The sequence below is a fragment of the Seriola dumerili genome, unplaced genomic scaffold (assembly GCF_002260705.1).
Source record: "Seriola dumerili isolate Sdu_G_001 unplaced genomic scaffold, Sdu_1.0 BDQW01005691.1, whole genome shotgun sequence".
NCBI lineage: Eukaryota > Metazoa > Chordata > Actinopteri > Carangiformes > Carangidae > Seriola > Seriola dumerili.
In genome coordinates, this window is record NW_019179946.1 from 34427 (window position 1) to 54263 (window position 19837).

At 39.2% G+C, this 19837-nt stretch overlaps 2 protein-coding genes across 2 annotated transcripts; one reads left to right on the forward strand and one right to left on the reverse strand.

The window, feature by feature from the left end:
- Positions 1 to 5401: 5401 nt before the first annotated feature.
- LOC111239898 (growth/differentiation factor 6-like) lies at positions 5402 to 8026 on the reverse strand. The gene is made up of 5 exons (XM_022769838.1): positions 7905 to 8026; positions 6906 to 7063; positions 6692 to 6775; positions 6453 to 6583; positions 5402 to 5545 (listed from the first exon to the last, which is right to left on the reverse strand). The coding sequence occupies exons 1-5, from the start codon at positions 8024 to 8026 to the stop codon at positions 5402 to 5404; spliced, it is 639 nt and encodes a 212-aa protein (XP_022625559.1).
- A 4391-nt stretch (positions 8027 to 12417) lies between these two features.
- LOC111239885 (serine/threonine-protein phosphatase with EF-hands 2-like) lies at positions 12418 to 18783 on the forward strand. The gene is made up of 19 exons (XM_022769820.1): positions 12418 to 12650; positions 13010 to 13079; positions 13198 to 13215; positions 13349 to 13357; positions 13461 to 13588; positions 14317 to 14371; positions 14550 to 14725; positions 14841 to 14955; positions 15059 to 15105; positions 15186 to 15352; positions 15501 to 15537; positions 16082 to 16231; positions 16359 to 16712; positions 16849 to 17034; positions 17221 to 17363; positions 17526 to 17632; positions 17741 to 17904; positions 18004 to 18091; positions 18352 to 18783. The coding sequence occupies exons 2-19, from the start codon at positions 13028 to 13030 to the stop codon at positions 18534 to 18536; spliced, it is 2181 nt and encodes a 726-aa protein (XP_022625541.1). The 5' UTR covers positions 12418 to 12650; positions 13010 to 13027; the 3' UTR covers positions 18537 to 18783.
- Positions 18784 to 19837: the final 1054 nt, after the last annotated feature.

The following is a 19837-nucleotide window of genomic DNA, read 5'->3' on the forward strand; positions in this document are numbered from 1 at the left end:
AGGACACACAGGCAAGCCTGCAGCAGACAACAGAGAAATCATTTAATACATTTCAACATCAACAGGAGGATAATACATCGGAAAGGAGTTGTTGCCTGGGTTGAAAAATCAAGTAGCCTGTGTGTCTTTGTGTTGCTGTTCTTGCAGCACAGACTGTGGAGAAAGGTCTGTTACTGGACACTCACCCTGGGTGGTTATATTATCCTGGTACTGGTCGTCTGCCAACAGAGCACACCAACACCGCCTTCCTTCATTTAGACCTAAGTGGAGGCTCAGGACAGCTGAATGAACCATGAGACTGTAATATTATAAACATATGCCAATATAAAGATGCAACACTACCAGATGGGCCCTAATAAACATTATATAATTAAATGATTATATAATATGATATATCGTACCTGTATTGATCATATCCAGGTTTTCTAATCATCTGTTTGCAGTTTTGTCTTGATTTCTCATCATCTCAGCCACTATATTCTTTACCAACAAAGACAGTTTAGAAAGCTGAATAAGCTGTTTACATGCCACAGCATCCTGGTTACTATCAGAGTGCTCCAGGTACCATACCCAGGTTCCTCAGAAGCAAGATTAGATGTTTAAATGTGCAACACATGACCAGAATACTATGAATGCTTTGACAATTTCAGCACTGTAAACTTGCTTATACATACATTCGAACATACTTTGTATTCAGGTTTAATAATTATGAAGGCTAATAATTATAGAGGGAAATATGAGCCATATACATTCTCCAAAGTCTGGTTAAGAGTTTCATTTGGCTTTATTGAGCACATTATAAGCTGTGATTATCCATTGTGTACACTTCTCAGTCATAATGTCTGGTAAGAAAACTGCATCCATCTAGTGTGCTACACACCTCTGGAGTGTCTCAGGTTATATACAAAAAATCTACGTAGATGTTTGAACTGTTTCTAATTTAAACACATCATTCCTACAATGAGGAGTTACATTTTACATAACACACTCACTCGCACGCACGCATGCACCACACACACGCACACGCTCACGCACACGCACACACACACATACTGCCCTGTGGCTAGCTTGCCATCCAGTGGTTGGATGTTGTAGAGGACAATATTCTTGTATTTCTATTAGTTTCCATGACAACCAGTAGGTGGCACTATATTGTATCTTGTGTAGTATCAAAATAGAACAGAAAATAATAGAATAGACTAAACTTAGATCATTTTGACCACATAATCAGTGGCAGGTGAATTTTGTTTTTGGTAAATAAAGGAAACTTCACATTACATAACAACCAGATGAATACATACTATGTACCGTAATCAGACAAACACATACAGGATGCACACTGTATATATAGTATATTGTAGTAGAATTCTAAATATAATATCACTGTGTATCCCCAACAATCCCAGCACAATTTGTCCAAACAAATTTGTCCATAAGGTTTGCAGTTTAGGTGGCGCACAGTGTTTATGCTTATTCTGTTTTGCATTCATTATAATGAGATCTGGCTTTGCATTAGTAATAGTGATGATATCTTTTATCACTCTTCAAATAGTCGAACACTTTAACATGTGAGTTTTAAAGGAAAATAAATGTTTTGATATTGCCAGAAACACTTACAACCATCGACATTTAATATCTATACTCTTCATTTGATAGAGAACTTTTGCATGTACATTAACTCAACAATAACTGTGCAAGCCCATGGTAAATAATCGTGAATTAGTTACACACTATTGTACGTATTATGGTTATAATATAAGCAGGACTTACACATTCAGATGCAGCTTTAAATGTGGTAACAAGTTATATAAACTGTGTTGACTCAACCTCACTGACAACCACTATACTACAGCGGTGGAATACAATTAAGTACATTTACTCAAGTGCTTTAAAGAAAAATTTAAAGTATTTGTGCATGAGAACTTTATACTTCTACTCCACTACATTTCAGAGGGAAATGTTATGCTTTTACCCCAGTACATTTACCTGACAGCTATACTTAATTTACAAATTAAGATTTTTGCAACCAAAAATTGTGATGGGCTTTTTCTCACTATTTTCAGAATTTTAACAAACCAAACAATGGATCAATGAATTGAAAAAATAATTAGGTGATTAGTGCATTATTAAAAATGAGCCTCACCTCCACGAACAACAACTGTAAAAGGGCCCTGCTTCTCATTAATGCATGAGTAATAATAATCTGAAGATATATGTGTTAGTATAACAGTCACAGAAGCCATTTTTCTGCAGTGAGTACTTTTACCTGTTGTACTTTAAGTACATTTTCCTGATTATACTTACATATGTTTACTGAAGTAAAGTTTTAATGCAGGACTTTTATTTGTAATGAAGTATTTTTACTGAGTGGTAGTTATACTTGTTCTTAAGTAAAAGGTCTGAATACTTATTCCACCTCTGGTATTTTATCCACCACCTTGTTGGTTGGACTGATTTGGATTTCTCTGCCAGAAGGTGACCAGATAGGGAGGACATTTAAGAACACTGTCCCCCAGGACGTCTTCCTGGGAGACAACCTGAACACAGAATGACATCCCTGAATTCTGTGTGCTGAAGTGCTCTGTGACGTCGTAACGGAGGCCGCAGCTCTCTGCGATTGTGGTCGGGCTGTTGTGCACGTGCAGTGTGGTGGCAGTGGGGACAGTGGCTTTCACTTCCAGTTGCTCATGTCCAACAGATATATTCACAGGCAACACCACATAGGCATGCTGAAAGCTCTCCCCAATGGTGCACTTGAGCTCCGTAGACCAACAGTATTCCCCAAGGTCTCCTGGGAAGAGAAACTAGTTTAGGAAGGCCTATACACAGCTTATCATTGCATAGACAGCATAACATAAAACAGGTCATTGTCGGTCAATCAGTGATGGATTTGGCATAATAGAAGCAACAGTTTTCACCACTGATGTTTCAGTATTTAGTTCAGGTATTATTTTTAGAACAAGCACAGCCTGAGAGATTTTATTTTGCAACAAAGCCTCCTTGAGCTGAAAACGCCACTCTGTTGCTCCTTACCTTCTGTGGAGTCTGTAAGCCGTATATTATGCTGGTCCTGCAGTTGCAGCTTTCTGATGAACGTCATCCCAGTGCAGTCCATTAAACAGTCAGTCAGCTGTGTCACCATGCTGGCGATTGGTTTCAGCCTCAGCAACGTTTTCTTCTCTGAACATTCAACTGCCCCTACAGCCAGCAGGAGTTGGGGCAGAACACCAAAAGACATCCACACAGTGAAATATTTTAACATTCTGTTCAGTATCAATAAAACATCAAATTTCTGGCAATGCTGAGCTGTAGGCCCCTATCTTGCTGTCCTCTTGTAGAGCTGTTGCTTTAATGTAGTCCAGGATAAATATATTTCTTGCGCAACCTCAGAATTATCAGTTAAAGCTCCACTGCAGCCACGAAAGGATTTCTAAAAGCCCTGAGTGCAAATATATGCACAGCAAAAACGATGAAGGCTTGTCAGAACATGTTGCTCTTCCTCCTGACCAGCGCCTGGTTTTCTGGAGTACAGTGCCAACATTTCTTCGTCTGCTATTTTCCTCCCTCTAGAGTTAGCATGTCACTGTGTGGCAGGCATCAAATCCTGAAAAACTGTCATAAGGAACGGCTCTAACAAAATCCTTTTTACCATACCAACTTTTGTCCAAAATAAAACTTCCCAAAACACAATAGTATATATTTCATTCATCTTTATTCAAAAATTGTGAGCACGAAAACACTTTGTTTTGAATTTGTACAAATGATTAAGATGGTAAATCAGTGTCATAAGCGGAATAAAACATTCTGCATTTGCAGAAGTGTATTGATGAAGTTCAGCTGATATATCTCTGCTGTGTATTGTTCCACTTGCTAAAAAATACTGGATATATAATAATAATGGTGAGGTAACTTGGTAAAGTGAGTGTGAGCATACAACCAAACAACAGACACAATGATTGTTGAAAAATAAAAAACTGTAACTGATAATAAGTAATGCTTAGAAACATAGAAGAAAAACTTTGCTGTTAAAAATAAATCACACATTATATAGATCAAAGAAAATGTTTTGGATTAATACATGGTCTAATTAAAAATAATAGAACAGACACTGAAATGCTCTAAAAGTAAAAATCTGAATCTAAAAAATGAGAGTAAAATCAACTGGCAATTTTTTGGTTGTGGTTTTAAAATCACAATTTAGACACCATTTCATTCAGATTATATTTTGTCTGCCAGGCTTTGATCTTTCTATTTAGTTCTTTAATCAAATGAATTTACTGGCTGCAAAGCACTACAATGTGATATAACAAAATATGTAGGGAGTAAGTACTATGACTTTTTATTGATTTATTTTTTACACTTTGTTGTAATTATGATTAATTTCAGTTTTTTTAGCCCGCAACATGATACCAAACAATGTTTTCTTGAGTTTTTTGTGTTTGCAGGGCAGCAGTGTCCCGTTTACCTTTTCTGCTGGTTGAAACATGAAAATGGAGCCTGGCCAATGAACGGTTGTGGAAAAACACAGCACAGATGTTGTTGATACCCAGGAGAAGTTGATATTACCTTTTAGGTGCAGGTAGTTTTAGCTGATGAACACAATCTTCTCCCTCCAAAATAGGCATTCATTAAAATTTTACCACATTAAAGACATTTTTGTGGCCTCATTTTGCCCATCAGGATTAAAGTGAATTCTTTTTCCATAAGAGGAAACAGTCGTTTCACAGATCAGAAAAGAGACAACTGGCCTGTGAGAGGTTTTGGCTCTGGGCAGTCTCACATTTTTGGAGGGAACACTTAGTAACAGTTACTAAGTAACTATAAATAGCGCTCTGTCCTCATGAGATTTATTTAAAGATAAACTGGCAGCAAGTCACTTTGCTGGTTCCAAGGCTTGTTGCTGGAGAAATACTTGGATTTATTGACAGAACTGCATTTTTCTTTTTTTGTCGTCCTGCGAAATCTATGCAAACTTTTTTGGTAGCTGTTTAAAAGCAATAGCACATAAATGTAGATTGTGATTTGAGAATTATAATGTGTGATTGATCCCATAAAAACAAAGATAAAGAAAGAAATAATGCTAATAATTGATCAGTTTTATGGTTGGTCGCTTCAACAAATCTGTGCTGCCACTTGTATTATTCTTTGTGGTTACAATAGAGAAACAGGAATGCAAAATTGAGCCTTTGCTTAGGTTCCCACGCTCAGTGTTGAATACACATTGTAATGATCTAAGATAACACCTAAAAGCCAAGAGAAATAGTCTACAGAAGCAGCATCTGTTTGTGAGAGAAGATAGACCTGCATATAATGATATTATCTACTTTTTCTGAAGTTTGTGTTTTTGTTTGTGTGCCAGGTGGCTCACAGATGTCACATACTCAGGGTGATAAAACAAACGTTACTCTCTGCTGGGCTGCGGGATGTCTCCAGGTCCACAGCCGCAGCTGCGGGTCAGCTGCACAGAGGAAATGACGACGGTGCTGGACTCATCCACGTAGACGACAGGCACCGCTTCCTGGGAGTTGGGCTGACAACATGGTACCTGCGGAGCGACAAAGAGAGGAGGAGTCAGGCATGGTAACAGAGTTTGATCCTGACATTGCAGAAACTGTCCCACAAGACTGAACAAATGACTGAACTGAATTTATTTATTTTTCTTCTAAGATATATAGTTCAGTTTATTGTCACCAACTTTTAGTGAAGATGAAGTGATAGACATTTATACTGACTGCAAAAAGGAAAAGGCAAACATTTGTTGCATGATACTTAAAAAAACAAAGAAAATAAGAATAAAAGAAAAAAGCAATAACAAAAATAACAAATGTGGTCTTTCAAAAACATTTCAAAAGACACACACTGGAATTTTGTGCTGCATAGATGTATTAACAGATTATTATTTTATGTACTGTTAAGCAAAACTTTCATAAGACTGCATACACTTAATAACATATGGATAAACATATGATGAGAAATATTTGCTTAAAAAGAGACTAAATTTGAAATTTAGGTCACATAAACCAGGAACTCCTTCACAGTTCACAGTTAAGTCTGAATTACAGGTGCAAAATGAGCCCTTTATACCCACAGTGAATCCCTACGTTTTAGTCATACAGTTATTATACCATCTTGTTTCCATAATACAGTTCTGCAGCGCATCTCGGTTTTCTTGTTGACCAATTCTGGGAAGTGCCTTGGCTTTGTATTTGGAAAAGTGCATTTATGTTGGCAGTGAGAAGGAGAAACCAAGCGTATTTATCATCAGCTCTTTCACCTCTATGCTACCTGCTGCTGGTAACTCCACTGAAATTCAGCCAAAGTGGTGGAAAGTAACCAAGTATTTCTATTCAATGCAACTTCATGCCCCTACTACACTAGTATCAGTACAATATAAAATAATTGGGGTTCGCAGACATGTGATGTCACTATTTAAATGTCTTTGTTAATTATACCTGAGAGTCAGCATCGTGCACATTGGTGTGGGACGGTGGACATCCCACAGGGTTCACATCAGGGTTGCAGAGTGCACACTGAACGATGGTGAGGCTGGAAGGATGGATCACCCAGTTGTCCCAGCCCAGATCTAGCAAAAAATTTGAATGTATTTTTACTATATTTTTCATGTATAAGTGAATGTAAGTATGGATGCACATACACTACACAAAGAATATCTACACACATTGCTGCGTACCTTTCATGAAGATCTCAGAGGCCATGGAGCAGCACTTCAGGGTTGTACTGTTTCCCCCATCAGGTGACACAGAGACCGCTGCAGCTGGAATAACATGGAAAAAGAAACAGTAACAGAAGATTGATTTAGAGTTTTGGCTGGACTTGACAAAGGGTTCTCAGGCTGGAAAATGTGGGATCTGCAGTAGTTTCTAGGAATTTAGAATTCCACTAACCTGCAGTGTGTTTGGCTCTGTGAGAAACGGTGCTGAAGCTGCTCTGCCATTTCTCTCTGACAGTGTCCAGCCCACCAGCAGGCAGCCATGGCTCAGCCTGCAAGTTGAGAGCTCTGAGGAGACCCTTCCTGATGGACTGCAGCGACTCAGCATGGCACCTGAACATCACATACAGAATCACATTGAAATATAACATGAGGCGTTGTGTGGCGTAGTTTTCTAAGCAGGCGCCCCATGTGTAGAGGCTACAGTCCTCGCTGCAGTTGGCCCCGGTTTGAGTCCCGCATCGGACGGCCTTTGCTGCATGTCATTCCCCCTCTCTGCCTCCCCATTTCCTGTCTCTCTCTACTGCACTATCAAATAAAGGCATAAAAAGCCCAAAAAATATACTTAAAAAAAAAAGAAATATAACTATTATAATTACACAGAAATCCTGGACATTTTACAAAAACCAAGAAAACTTAACTGTGTGAACATTACAATCAAAACACAAGGTGCATTAGTTAGTTATCTGTTCCAATACAGATGTTAAATCTCAACAACACACACTCTCTCACTATCCTCAATGACCTGTGGGAACAGCTTAGAGATGTTGGCCAAGTCAAAAGAGAGAAGTCTTGTGTTAAAGGGTGGTTGATAACGTTTCTGAGCAGTGTGTTACATCTCTGCACATTTTCTTAGAAAACCAAACGTACAATGTGACTGTGGATCACCAACAAAATCTAGTATATCTCTGTAACCCATGTGAGAGGGTCTCAGCACACACGCATCCACACAGATGTCTAAATATGCAATCTGAGGCTATTTAAAAATATAGTAACCTCTCTGACCTAACAAGATGTTTCACAATTCTTTTGGACAATATTGAAAAAGATGGTTTTAAATGTTCCTTGCTTACAAAGAAATGCTACTACTAACAAAAGCAAAACACTGCACTGGCACACACAAGTGATAAAATCTGCCAATACAGGCTTGTGTGTTATCAAGTTTGATACTGACCTGTGATTGGAAACAGGAGAATTAGCAGAGGTTGCTGGCTCTTCCTTGGTTGGCTGCAAGACAAATGCAACCACCACTGAAGAGCCCAGAAGCATCGTCATGGCGATGAATGCAAAGGACATGGTGGATGAGCCGGATGGTCTAGCTAGTTGGATGAACTGGATTCGAGTCGGACGAAAAGGCTGCTGTTGGATCTGTGCGTCTGGTGGGTGGAGGATTAAGGAGTCACGAGACAGGGATGCTGTCCTAGGTATTGTTTGTCAGGGCCTGGGAACCTGGGTTTTTATCTTCCTGTACCCCAGCTTGGCCTTGAGATACTTAACATTGTTGTCTTCTCCCCTGTTCCGTGTGAGAGAGTAAGAGGAGGATGATCCAGCGTACGGCAAACAGCCAGGATTGAGAGGTGAGAAAACAGTATGATATATAAGCATACCACATTACGACATACTGTCATACATCACAGTTCACAACAGATCACAACACTCAGGAGAACAAATGCATGATACAACTTCTGCTCCACTGTTGGCCAACTAAAATTAATACAGATTTTTAAGAAATTCCTTTTAACAAACAGTTTCCCCTCTGATGCCCTTTATGTACTGAAGCTTTAAGGTTGCTAAAATCATTTTATTTCTCACCACCAGTATCTTATGTACCAATCAGCCATAATATTAAAACAGGTGATTGGTTTTAATATTGTGACTTTTCTGTGTATATTTGAGCCAAGCCATTAAGGTGTGGAAAATAACTGAAAGTACAAAGTTTTAAATCAAATTACTAATGGTTCAGAATGAACTCTTAAAACAGGTCACAGATATACACCAATCAGCCACACCAATAAAAACAGTCACATGTTTTATTTTGTGGCTGATTGGTGTATATCCTCATATATACGTCTTAACTTGTTCCCGCTTCACATCTTCGCATTATGGTTTAATCTGCGTGAAAAATTCAAAACCAAGATTTGTGTGCTGCACCGTTCCATTAAATAAAACTATTCTAGATGTCTTGTGCATTGTTTTATGCAACTTTCTTCAAAATCTGCCCTGACATATTTGGTATGTTTGGAAACTTTAGGATCTCCTCTAGATATTAAAGTGAAGCAGTTTGGGTTTGAACAATGTTTGACCCTCTAACGGGCCCTAACCAGCATTCAGAGGGGCCACAGGCCACAAAAGCAGGAACCAGAAGCATCTGACAGCATCTGAAGCATCAGAGACTTCACTAGTAGATAACATAAAAAAATAAGCTGTCCATTATTTTCTGCATGTGGGTAGTTATCAGTTTCTATTACAACTCCCATTTTTTGGCCTGACATGAAAGGCAGAAATCTCCCCTGATAGACATTATAACAATAGTTCCCCTACAGTTGTCATTCAAGGACAGGACCCGAAGTGAAGAAATGTAACACAAAGGAAAGCAATAATGAGTGCTGCAGGTGATGCTAATATCTGAAAGCGCAGAGCAAAAAAATATTTGGCAGTGTAACAGTTGTGTAAGGGAGGATCAGAGACATGCAAGGAATGGTAACTTCAAGTCCTGAGTTGCCCTCTCCTCTCCTTCTCCTCTCCTCTCCTCTCCTCTCCTCTCCTCTCCCTGAGACCTAAACTAAGAGATAGTAAACAATAATTCACAAACAGTGCAGAAACTGATATAAGATTTACAATACTGTCTTTTGCAGCTAATATAAAATAACAGGATGATTCTGAAGTGAAGATCATGTTCATTACTGTAGTTTTGCATCTTATATCTGAGATGCAGACCTGCAGGAAGTAAAACTGCGTTTCTTAGTCCGTGCATTAATCCATCAGCGTACTCTGCAAGTCTGCAGGTAGAGAGTGAATAGGAAGGACATGTATACTGTAGATGCTTCCATCTCAGCTCACTCAACTTGAGTACAGTTTTATACTTGCACTTTTCTTGAGTACTTTCTGCTCGTCTACACTTCTACTCCTACTGTTATTTATCTGAGAGCCATAGTTCCTAAGTATTTTTCAGATTAATATTGATTGTACATAAAAAAAAACATATTATAAGCTTATAAAATACAAAGAATTGTTAAATATCAAACCAATGGTTGCCAAGCCTTTTGGTTGCCTTTTGTTTCAGATGTCTGTGAATTGTTAGCAGGTCCACCAAGGAGACATATTTCCTCTAAACTTCTTTTCACAATAAATTAACTAATTAAAAAGGATTCAGTCCAGTCAGTCAGTCATTAGTGTGTTGGCACTTTTAAAGAAGTGAATACTTCTTCTTTCATGACCCCAAAGCACTTTGTGTAATTAATAACCTATCTGGGCATCTTAACACAAATATGTGATGAGATCTTGCCAAAGATGTTTAACAGGTCTCAACAACTGTGTGAAGATCTCCATCACATTAGGTTATTGTCAGGTCTCAACTTCTCAACGCTGGAGTATTTCCATGAAAACCATAACTCCACAGATGTAAGATTGTTTTGTTTTTTTTGGTGTTTCATTGGTGAAATAATTGTTGTAACAAAAATACATCATTAGATTGTTCATACATCAATAGGTAAGTAGCATTTTACTGTTGTAGCTGGTTGAGGTGGAGCTATATTTTACATACAGTTCAGTAGTTTAGTCTAGCAGTTGTGAGATGATTAATGAGGATAGGAAAAAATGACACGTTTGTAAAAATGTATTTGGACTTTGTTCTAATTGCTGTTTTTTTGTTTAATAGTTATAGTCAAGTAAAGTACATGTACCTTAAAGTTGTACCTAAGTACAGCCTTGGAGTAAATGTACTTAGTTACATTCCACCACAGTTAGTGAGCCACATTGTTTCAGTGTTCCTTCATTATGATGAACGTGGGCATTGTCCTGCTGCTGTAAATACTCACTAGTGCACCAAATTCCATTCATCCACTGCTTAAAATAGTCCCCAACAAACACTGTGTACTCGTGTTTGTGTAATGTTTCCTAAAAACTACAGTGTCCAATGTTTTTTTTTTAGGAATGTTTTTTTTAATGAAAGTATATATTAGTGATTTTTTTGAAGATGTACATTTTCAGTGGGAACAAATCGCTTTGGGTCGAGTACCAAAGACAAATTAGAGAAGTTGTAAAAAAAAAAAATTAAAAAATTAAAAAATTGAGAGATTGATTAATGCATTGTTGGTTTTGGACTTCTCATGGGATTTTCTGACGCTAACATAAGTAAACACACACAAATGTGCACAGACAGACACACCTGAGGTCACTGTGGGATACTGCAGCTTCAGACTTCCTCTAACCACGCATGAATGAACACAGTCCTTGAGTATCAGACATCTCCCACCATTTCTTTCTTGTAGTGCCGCTGGGAGTCACGCTCTTCCTGGCTGGGATTCACAAAGAGCTTTTATACACAGATGAAGGATTGTGGAGGATGCATGATGCAGATGTTCCACAAGCAGACAACAGAGATGACATTCTTGAAATGTATTTCAACACAGGGAAAAAAAAAAGAAGGGAGTTTTACAGGCTCATTGACAGCTGGTTACTTTTCATCAATGTTTAATCTAATATGGACTGTAATGTAACAGGATTGAAATTCACCTGTAGGAAATATTACTATAGAGATACATTTTGAAATGCATGTCTGCACACAATGTAATTCCCATAGTCCTGCAAAAAAAACTTCCTTTCTTAAGCATAAGCATTCTTTTGTTTTTGTCAAAACTGTAAGAAAGATGTCAGATGTTTTTCTCAGCAGTCTGGGGTATGATGCTTGACGTTGACCGTGGCGGAGGTCTGTGTTCTCTGAATGCTCTGCTAATTATATATTTTTTATATCCAATATATGTAAAGAAACACGAGATGATATTTGTTTTTATGTAAAACTTTTATAGTGCATTTCTTGCTTGTCATCATCAAATATTTGCGTATAAATATCTTATTTTTCTTGATGTTTTTATATGCCCCAATATGAGCACAAATACAGTCATTTCAAGCTCACTTCTTGGGTTCAACCGCTCCCCTCCTTTTTTCTGAATATTATCACTGATCTACTTGGGATGCCTTTTTTCCCCACTGTTTGTTTTTTGTGGATATATAATTATGTCCACCATCTGCAGAGACACATCAATAATAGTGACTGTCAAATGTTCAAAAACATCTGAAGCTACAGATACAGTACATCGAGCCAAATGGGTCAAATGAACAACCTCTGCACATAATATCAGGTAATTCTTTTTAAATAATATTCTCTGTTACTGAACCTGTACTTTAATTTAGAAATATATCTGCATTTATTGAGGTCAGATTTACCGGTGGTGAGTTAATTGTTAATGGAAACAGCGAGAGTATATTGACGGTAACAGCTGTCATATTAGTCAGGACTTGAGCCGAGGCCAGAACCTCCTTTCATAAACAGTTGCTGCCCTTTATCAGAGCCCTCATCCGTTGATTCAGCGTAGATGCCGCCCGTAGTAAGGGTTTAATCCTAATCCACTTGCATCTTGTTTTGTTTAAGTGATCACAAGGTCTGTCCAAGACACTTGGCTCTGCTGTTCACAAGCCCTTTGTCGGTGTGTGTTTGTGATTATTTAGAGTGTGGCTGCAGAAAAACGGACATCCAGTTCTAACATTACAGACACTGGGACATTTGCTGCTGTGCCTGGGAGATGGAAACGTCTGACAGATAATGTGTGGCTGTAAAATTTGTAGGAAAAAAAATGACAAGGTGTCTTTAAAGATGCTGAGGAAGTGAGAAGAGGTGATGAAAAAAAGGTAGCGTGGCCAGGTAAGGTTACTTTGGGCCAATCCAGTGCTTTTATTTGGCTATGGATTGTTCTGTTTTGGTTGAGTGGAGTATTTATTCTATCCATAATTTTGCAATTATGTCGTAAAAGATCCAGTAATTATAAGTTATAAGAATTATTTCTCCAAATCATTTTAATTTGTTTATGTAGTTGTTTATGATATACTATATATTATTTATAATCAACCTTTTTTCTAACATCAAAAAGTGTAGTGAAATTGATTAAAATAATAGGAAAATGTGTTATGTTGTATATAGAGATCTATTATTGCATTATTGCAGGGCTGCAAAACACAAGGTCAAATATCTTGGACTCATACATGAAAGTATCTTTGTCTCAGTGAAAACAGCAAAGGGTCATGGGATGTGGCATGGGAAAGTCAGAACCACAGCTGAAGAAATGTGATGGAGGTGCGGCCTTTTATCAAAATCACTTTAGTGAATAGTCGAACTTTTAAAAAGAAATGTTCCAAATTATTGCAGTAATTCAATGTCTGTCATTATCTTTTTTTTTTGTTGTCATTTTTAGTGAGCATCTCAGTTCCAGGTAAATATCTGTTTTATTCCATCATGTCTTTACACTTAACAACTTGAGTTCAAATCTATTGGAGAAAAAAAAAGTCTCAATTAGCTAAAATAACTTTTGCAATCTCTTCTCAATTTTTGCACACTCTGTGAAGCTGCCACTGGTGAGTCTTTCAGTCTAGATCTGACACAGTGAATGAATGTGCTGGTCGTGAAAGAGGAAAATTACCTCAGCAGTTTCTCTTTCTCTCCTCTTCTCATTCTCAGCAATCAGAGCGGCTCTGTTGATCCAGCGCTGGTACCGTCAGTACGTGGCCCGGCTGGAGATGAGACGCAGGTGCACGTGGAACATCTTCCAATCTATTGAGTATGCAGGAGAGCAAGACCAGATTAAGGTGAGGTTAAATAGTTTTGTGATGGACAGACATTCATGGTCCCCAGAGGATAATTAATAATGACTTTGGTGAGCCCCTGACTTCTCCTGTAGCATCACCATGAAGTTGACATGTGGTTGAGAGTGAAATGTTTAACTTATTCCGTGAAATATCTCAAGATCCACTAAAAAAAAATTGGCTCAGAATTTTGTACACACATTCACGGTTCCCAGGTGATAATTTCAAACAAGTCTCTAAGTTTTCCTCTAAAGCCACGAGCTGGTTGACAGTTCTTGGATAGATTGCCATGAAATTCGGTACAAACATTCATGGACAACAGATGATGTATTGTAATATCTTTGGTAATCCTTTGACCTTTCCTCTAGCTAAAAATGATTGATCAACTGACTAATTACTTGATCAAAAGAAAATCAATTTCAGTCCAGGTTCTCAAATGTGAAACTTTGCTGCTTTTCTTGGTCTTACATTGTAATGTGAGCTTTGCGTAGTTGCTAAAGAAGTGATTCCAGGATGTGAAATTGTACTCCTGGATATTTTGGATATTTTTTCATTATCAGATGTTAACATCAACATGCTCATGTTGTCATATGTACATGAGCATATGTTAGCCTGCTGATGTTAACATTTAGCCTAAAGCACCACTGAGCCTAAGTACAGCCTCAAAGCTGCTAGCATGGCTGTAGACTCGTAGGAAATCTCTTATCAAATTCTCCTTTCTCTTCCTGTAGCTCTACAGTTTTTTTGGCTTCCTGATGGATCACTTCACCCCAGCCAGCAGTGAAAGTAAGACAATGACTCTCAACTCCTGTTTTAATTCACTGACTTGTAGATTTCATTAGATTACTGACAGTGACATAATCTGAGCTCACCCGCTCCACCCCCTGCTGAGAAACGTAGAGTGGCTTTCCCTTACCGCACTGCTCCACTTCCCTTTTGTTTTCCCTCTCTCGCGTTAACGCAGGAAACCTAATATCGCACATCTTTCGCGAGAATGAAATCTGTCGTGACACGGAGTGGGAGAGATATTTTTGCTACAAGAGCATTGAGGTACCTGACGGCTACACCGGCCCTCATCTGACCTTCCCTATGACCTTCTGTGGGGTGTCAAAGCTGGTGGAGGCCTTCAAGCACAAACAAGTAGGCACACAAGCACATGAAGCACACTCACTGCAGATACAAAAGCAGACAAGTTTCTAATGGTTGACGTTTTCCTCAGCACTCTTTATTCATATGTGTTTGTTTTTCCCAGTAGCAGCTCCATGCTCGATACGTCCTGCAGCTTCTTGGAGAGACTTGGAGATGTCTAAGAATTCTTAAAAATATCAATCATGTCTCCACCTGCCATACAAAGGAGATTACCATATGCGGTACACAACAGCAGGACCTTTCCTGGACACATTTTGCTCTGATATTTTCTCATACATTCTTTTCATTGCCACGAACGTAAACGCATTACTTATTCCTACCCAGGAGACCTACATGGGCACCTTGAAGACCTGCTGATGATATTCTATAAGGTATTCGCAACATGCAAATCAACATATTGTCAGTGAGTGATGTTTGTGTTAATTAATACCTGGAACTTAAATCTGTCCAGAATGGTTTGCCATCCTCGGAGAAACCGTACGTCTTCAATGGAGATTTTGTGGATCGTGGCAAAAACTCCTTAGAGATCCTGCTCATCCTGTTTGGGTTCCTGCTGGTCTATCCCAATGACGTCCATCTGAACAGAGGGAACCACGAGGACCACATTGTTAATTTGAGGTACACTCGGCCTGGCTCACAGTATGCACGCTGGTTTCTTATTTTTACACGCCTGTTTTGTTCTGCCTGTTGTCTTTCATATACGGCTGAATGCAACCTACAGCTGATGTGTAAACTAATCTGCTTATTCATTGGGTGTCTTCTCCAGATATGGTTTCACTAAAGAAGTTCTGGGAAAATACAGGGTAGGTCTTGTGTGTTTTGCTCTGACCTTAGTATTACAGTATATAGGTCTCAGCCAAATGTATCCTCAGTGGTTGAAGAAGTATTCATATCCACTAACAAAGAAGAAGTAAAAGAAGCAATACTCCAGTTGAAAAGTTGGCCATTATAAATAAAGGTTATTCATTCAAAATAGAACAGCTTAAGTAGAAATAAAATAAGTATTATCAGCACAACATGTGTGACTCCCATCATGGGCGTTATGGTGCGAGCACGTGTTATTTAACTGGCACCAATGACGGAGGATTAAAGGATATTCTGTATTTTTATTATCATCAGCAAATGATCAAAATCAAATTGCAATCCATCCAAAGGGTAATTCATCCAATAATTATTATAAGATATTTCAGTCTGCACCAAGGTGGTGGAGCAACAGACAAACATTCTCATCCATAGAGCAACACAATTAGCGTGGCTAAAAATTGCCCACATGAATAACATATGGAGTCCATTATAATAATCCATCCAATTGCATGTAAGTAATCATGAGCTTGACTTGGTCTGCAGCTGCACGGCAAGAAGATCCTAAAGCTTCTCCAGAAGATCTTCAGCTGGCTGCCTCTGGCCACAGTGATCGATCACAAGGTGCTGATTGTGCACGGAGGGATCTCTGACAGGACAGACCTCGACACGCTAGCCCGAGTTGACAGACACAGAGTAAGAGGGGCGTTCAGCATCAATTAAATGAATGAATTTTTATGCAGCAAATCTAGAAATATTATCATAAAATATCCAAAGTGGATGTGTATGTGTGTTTAAGCTGTGTGTCTTTGAATGTGTGCAGTACGTGTCGGCCCTCAGGCCTCCTAAGCCGACCCATCATGAAGTCAACGGCAGCAAGACTCAGACAATGAACAACGATAACCAGGAGTCCTGTGGACCAGTGGAAGGCCGCCGTCGAGTGTGTTCTCTGACTTACCACAGCTCGGCACCGGCTCAAAGGCACAACCTCCCACGCCGCTCGCTGCACAACCTGCCCACGAGCAGTCAACTCAACTGGTCAGTGGAAGAGGAGCTAAAGAGGAGGCGCAGACTGGCTGGGTTTGACCAGTCCTATGGAGAGCTGCAGAAGTCTGACTCTGACTCAGACCCGGAGCCTGGAGAGACAGTGGAGACAGATGAGCATGAGTGGAAACAGGTGAGTGTTGGAAAAGAAACTGGATCTCAGCAGTTGTTGTTGTTTTGGCACACATTTTAATATTTTGTGACTTTGCTATTTGGTCTTTTGTTAGCTGTTACAGAATGTTTTCACTATAACTGATTCATCCACCCAGATAGTGGATATGTTGTGGAGTGACCCCATGCCCCAAAATGGCTGCATTCCCAATGAGGTGCGAGGTGGAGGCTGCTACTGGGGTCCAGATGTCACTGAAGAGGTGTTAGGAAGACACAACCTGCAGCTGCTCATCCGCTCCCATGAGTGCAAACAGGACGGCTATGAGTTCTGCCACAACCGCAGGGTGAACACAAAGAGTCACATAAGGCACAGGTTTAGGAGGGAAAGTAGAGTTTAAGGTGGAATACTGAATATGGAAGCAAGTACTTGTAGTGTTAAGAACACTGTAGGAGCATGAATCCTCTCGTTTAATTCAGTCTGTTAGCTTTTAGTTTTAGAGAATTGACCAACTGTCTCCTGCTGCATTCAGGTGCTGACTATATTTTCAGCGTCTAACTACTATGAGGTGGGCAGCAACAGAGGAGCCTACATCAGAATGGGCCCTGATCTGGTCCCACACTTCATTCAGTATCAGGCCAGTCAGACGAGCAGAGAGCTCACTCTGAGACAAAGGTAACTAATGTAAAAAAAAAAGGCTCATTTAAGATAATAGAAAACAAGTTATAAAGAACTTTTAAACACTTTTAGTGAATTAATTTAGGGGGAAACGAAAAGCTTTGTGCGAAGAATGATACTTTTGATACATTTTTTTTTCCTCTACCTGGTCTTTGCCAGTGTTGGGTGGACGGAGAGATCAGCTCTGCGAGCTCTGAGGGAACAGCTGTTTGTACATAAGTCAGATCTCATCAGTGCCTTCCAGGAGTTTGATCCTAACAACACAGGTACACTCATCTACAACGGAGAAGTGCTATTTCATCACCTTCTAGTTGCAGTGTCAGAATGTAAATATTTGGTCTATAGCCCACTCTATCTTCCTGTCTGTGACTCAGGGGTGATCAGTCTAAGGCACTGGGCCAGTGCCACAGAGACTGTACTGAAGCTGGGTCTGCCCTGGAGGGTGCTACGCCCTCAGCTCGTCAGCAGCACCCAGTACGGCATGGTCAACTACCAGCAGTGGATAAAGGAGCTCTCTATCACTGAGCCCAAACTTGAGGTCAGCCTTATCCCACTAGCTTCAGTGTGTCGTTTCTCTCCCTCTCTGAGACACACAAAGAGTTGAAAAATCATAATGGATTTGTCCTTCCCATTACAGATATCTGACACCAGCATCCTAGAGACTATGTACAAAAACCACTCCAACCTGGAAACCATCTTCCGAATCATAGACACAGATCACTCTGGTCAGTAAGCAGCTTCGCTTAATTCTTTTTCTACCTTTTCATACCTATACATTCTGCCCTCGTTATTTCATCGGCCGGGAATATAACACCGCCACTTGTCAGAGAGACAGAGGTATTTCTATCAGTGGTTGACATAGACATTTAAAACCAGCTGAAAATGAATCCACAAAACATGCAGCATTTGACACAACATAGATTTTCTTTGCCACAAGTTTGAGCAGTTTAAAAATGACGGCTTGTTCCCCCGTGTCACTGACCAGGTTTGATCTCTTTCGAGGAGTTTCGTCAAACCTGGAGACTCCTGTGCTCTCACCTCAAGACAGAGATCAGCGACGAGGCCATCGCAGACCTGGCCCAGAGCATCGACTTCAACAAGGACGGGAGCATCGACATCAATGAGTTCATGGAGGCGTTCCGGCTGGTAGACCTCTCTGCACATGCCTGAGAGCCCCGACCAGGAACTGTAGCTGCTGTAGTTGCTGATCGGCTACATAGAGAACACCAAGAACTGTCTTGAGTAGATGCGCCTGGACACTCATCTGTGGAAATTTGAATGAACAGTAGTATTTCATCCACATGACCTGGGAGGACTGAGAGTGCATCATTGTTTATAAGATACAAACTAGATCTTTTCTACCTCGTAGACTTTTTTTTTTTTTTACAGTATTAATTTTTCATTCAAGTTTATTCAAGAAGTGTAAAGTGTATTTTATAACCATCTGTTTAGTTATGTATTAAAAAAAACCTCAAACACATGTGGTGCTGTCTTTTCCTTTTAATACTGAGTGAGCTGTTGACAATGTCGGAGCCAGACAAGTTAGAAATTAAAAGGAACTGCACCGATCTGACACATCAGTGTGTTTACACACTTGGAGAGTACCCTGCATATGTGACAAAGTTATTTGAAGTCTTCTGTAGCTCCAGAGGGAGCTGTGCAAAACTGGATAAATAACCTCAATGAAATGTGAGTTGAGGCAGTGTCAACTATGTCTGAAGTCTATAAGCTTTGAAAATGAAAAAAAACAAGGGGTGTGGAGTTAGAAAGAAGTGACCTTACCTGACATCTGTAGTCCGCAACATCAGCTACTACTGCTATAAAAACAGAGTCTTCCACAGAACCATCTGTAGTCAGGTTTTGACAGAAGGAAGAATGTGTGGAATAAAAAATAATAATAATTATATCTGGTTCTGCTGCATTGATTTTTACCCTGCCCCTGCAACTCTCCACCATGAATCCAACAATGTTACAGAAGTGTAATCCAAGTGTTTACGTGTTTAAGAGAGAGACATACAAATTACATACTCATTTAAGTAAAGATCAAATGGCCCACAATCATGTAGCCTGACAGACATTTGATCAAGGATTAAAATTCTAAATACTATAGCGTTTTAAAAATGCATTCCAACAGATTGTAAAAGCGAACACAATGTATGTACGAGTATCATAAACATAAGTGGAGCTGGAATGATTAGGCATTGACAGGGGAAAAAAGTTAAATGTTTTGATAACTGATTAAATGAAATTGTTCAAGTGATTTTTCACAGGTTCAACTTCCCAAACGTAACAAACTTCTGATTTCCTTTGTCTGTGTGAAAAAAAATAATTATTTAAAATACTTAAAAAAAAAAAAAAAAGATGAATAAATAACGAAAATAATTCTCAGTATTTAATCAATCCATTACTATGATTTCTGGATTGCAGCGGTATTAGTTATTAATCTATTTCTGTCAATATTATTATATATT

Bases quoted from the DNA above. Each gene is read 5' to 3' on its own strand.
- LOC111239898 (XM_022769838.1), bottom strand. From the start codon at position 8,026: ATGTCCTTTGCATTCATCGCCATGACGATGCTTCTGGGCTCTTCAGTG. The intron at 7,064-7,904 runs GTCAGTATCAAA...TGTGATGTTCAG, and splicing joins TCTCCTGTTTCCAATCACAG to GTGCCATGCTGAGTCGCTGC. The intron at 6,584-6,691 runs GTACGCAGCAAT...ATTTTTTGCTAG, and splicing joins CTCTGAGATCTTCATGAAAG to ATCTGGGCTGGGACAACTGG.
- LOC111239885 (XM_022769820.1), top strand. From the start codon at position 13,028: ATGGGATGTGGCATGGGAAAGTCAGAACCACAGCTGAAGAAATGTGAT. The intron at 15,106-15,185 runs GTATTCGCAACA...AAATCTGTCCAG, and splicing joins TGCTGATGATATTCTATAAG to AATGGTTTGCCATCCTCGGA. The intron at 17,364-17,525 runs GTAACTAATGTA...GGTCTTTGCCAG, and splicing joins GAGCTCACTCTGAGACAAAG to TGTTGGGTGGACGGAGAGAT.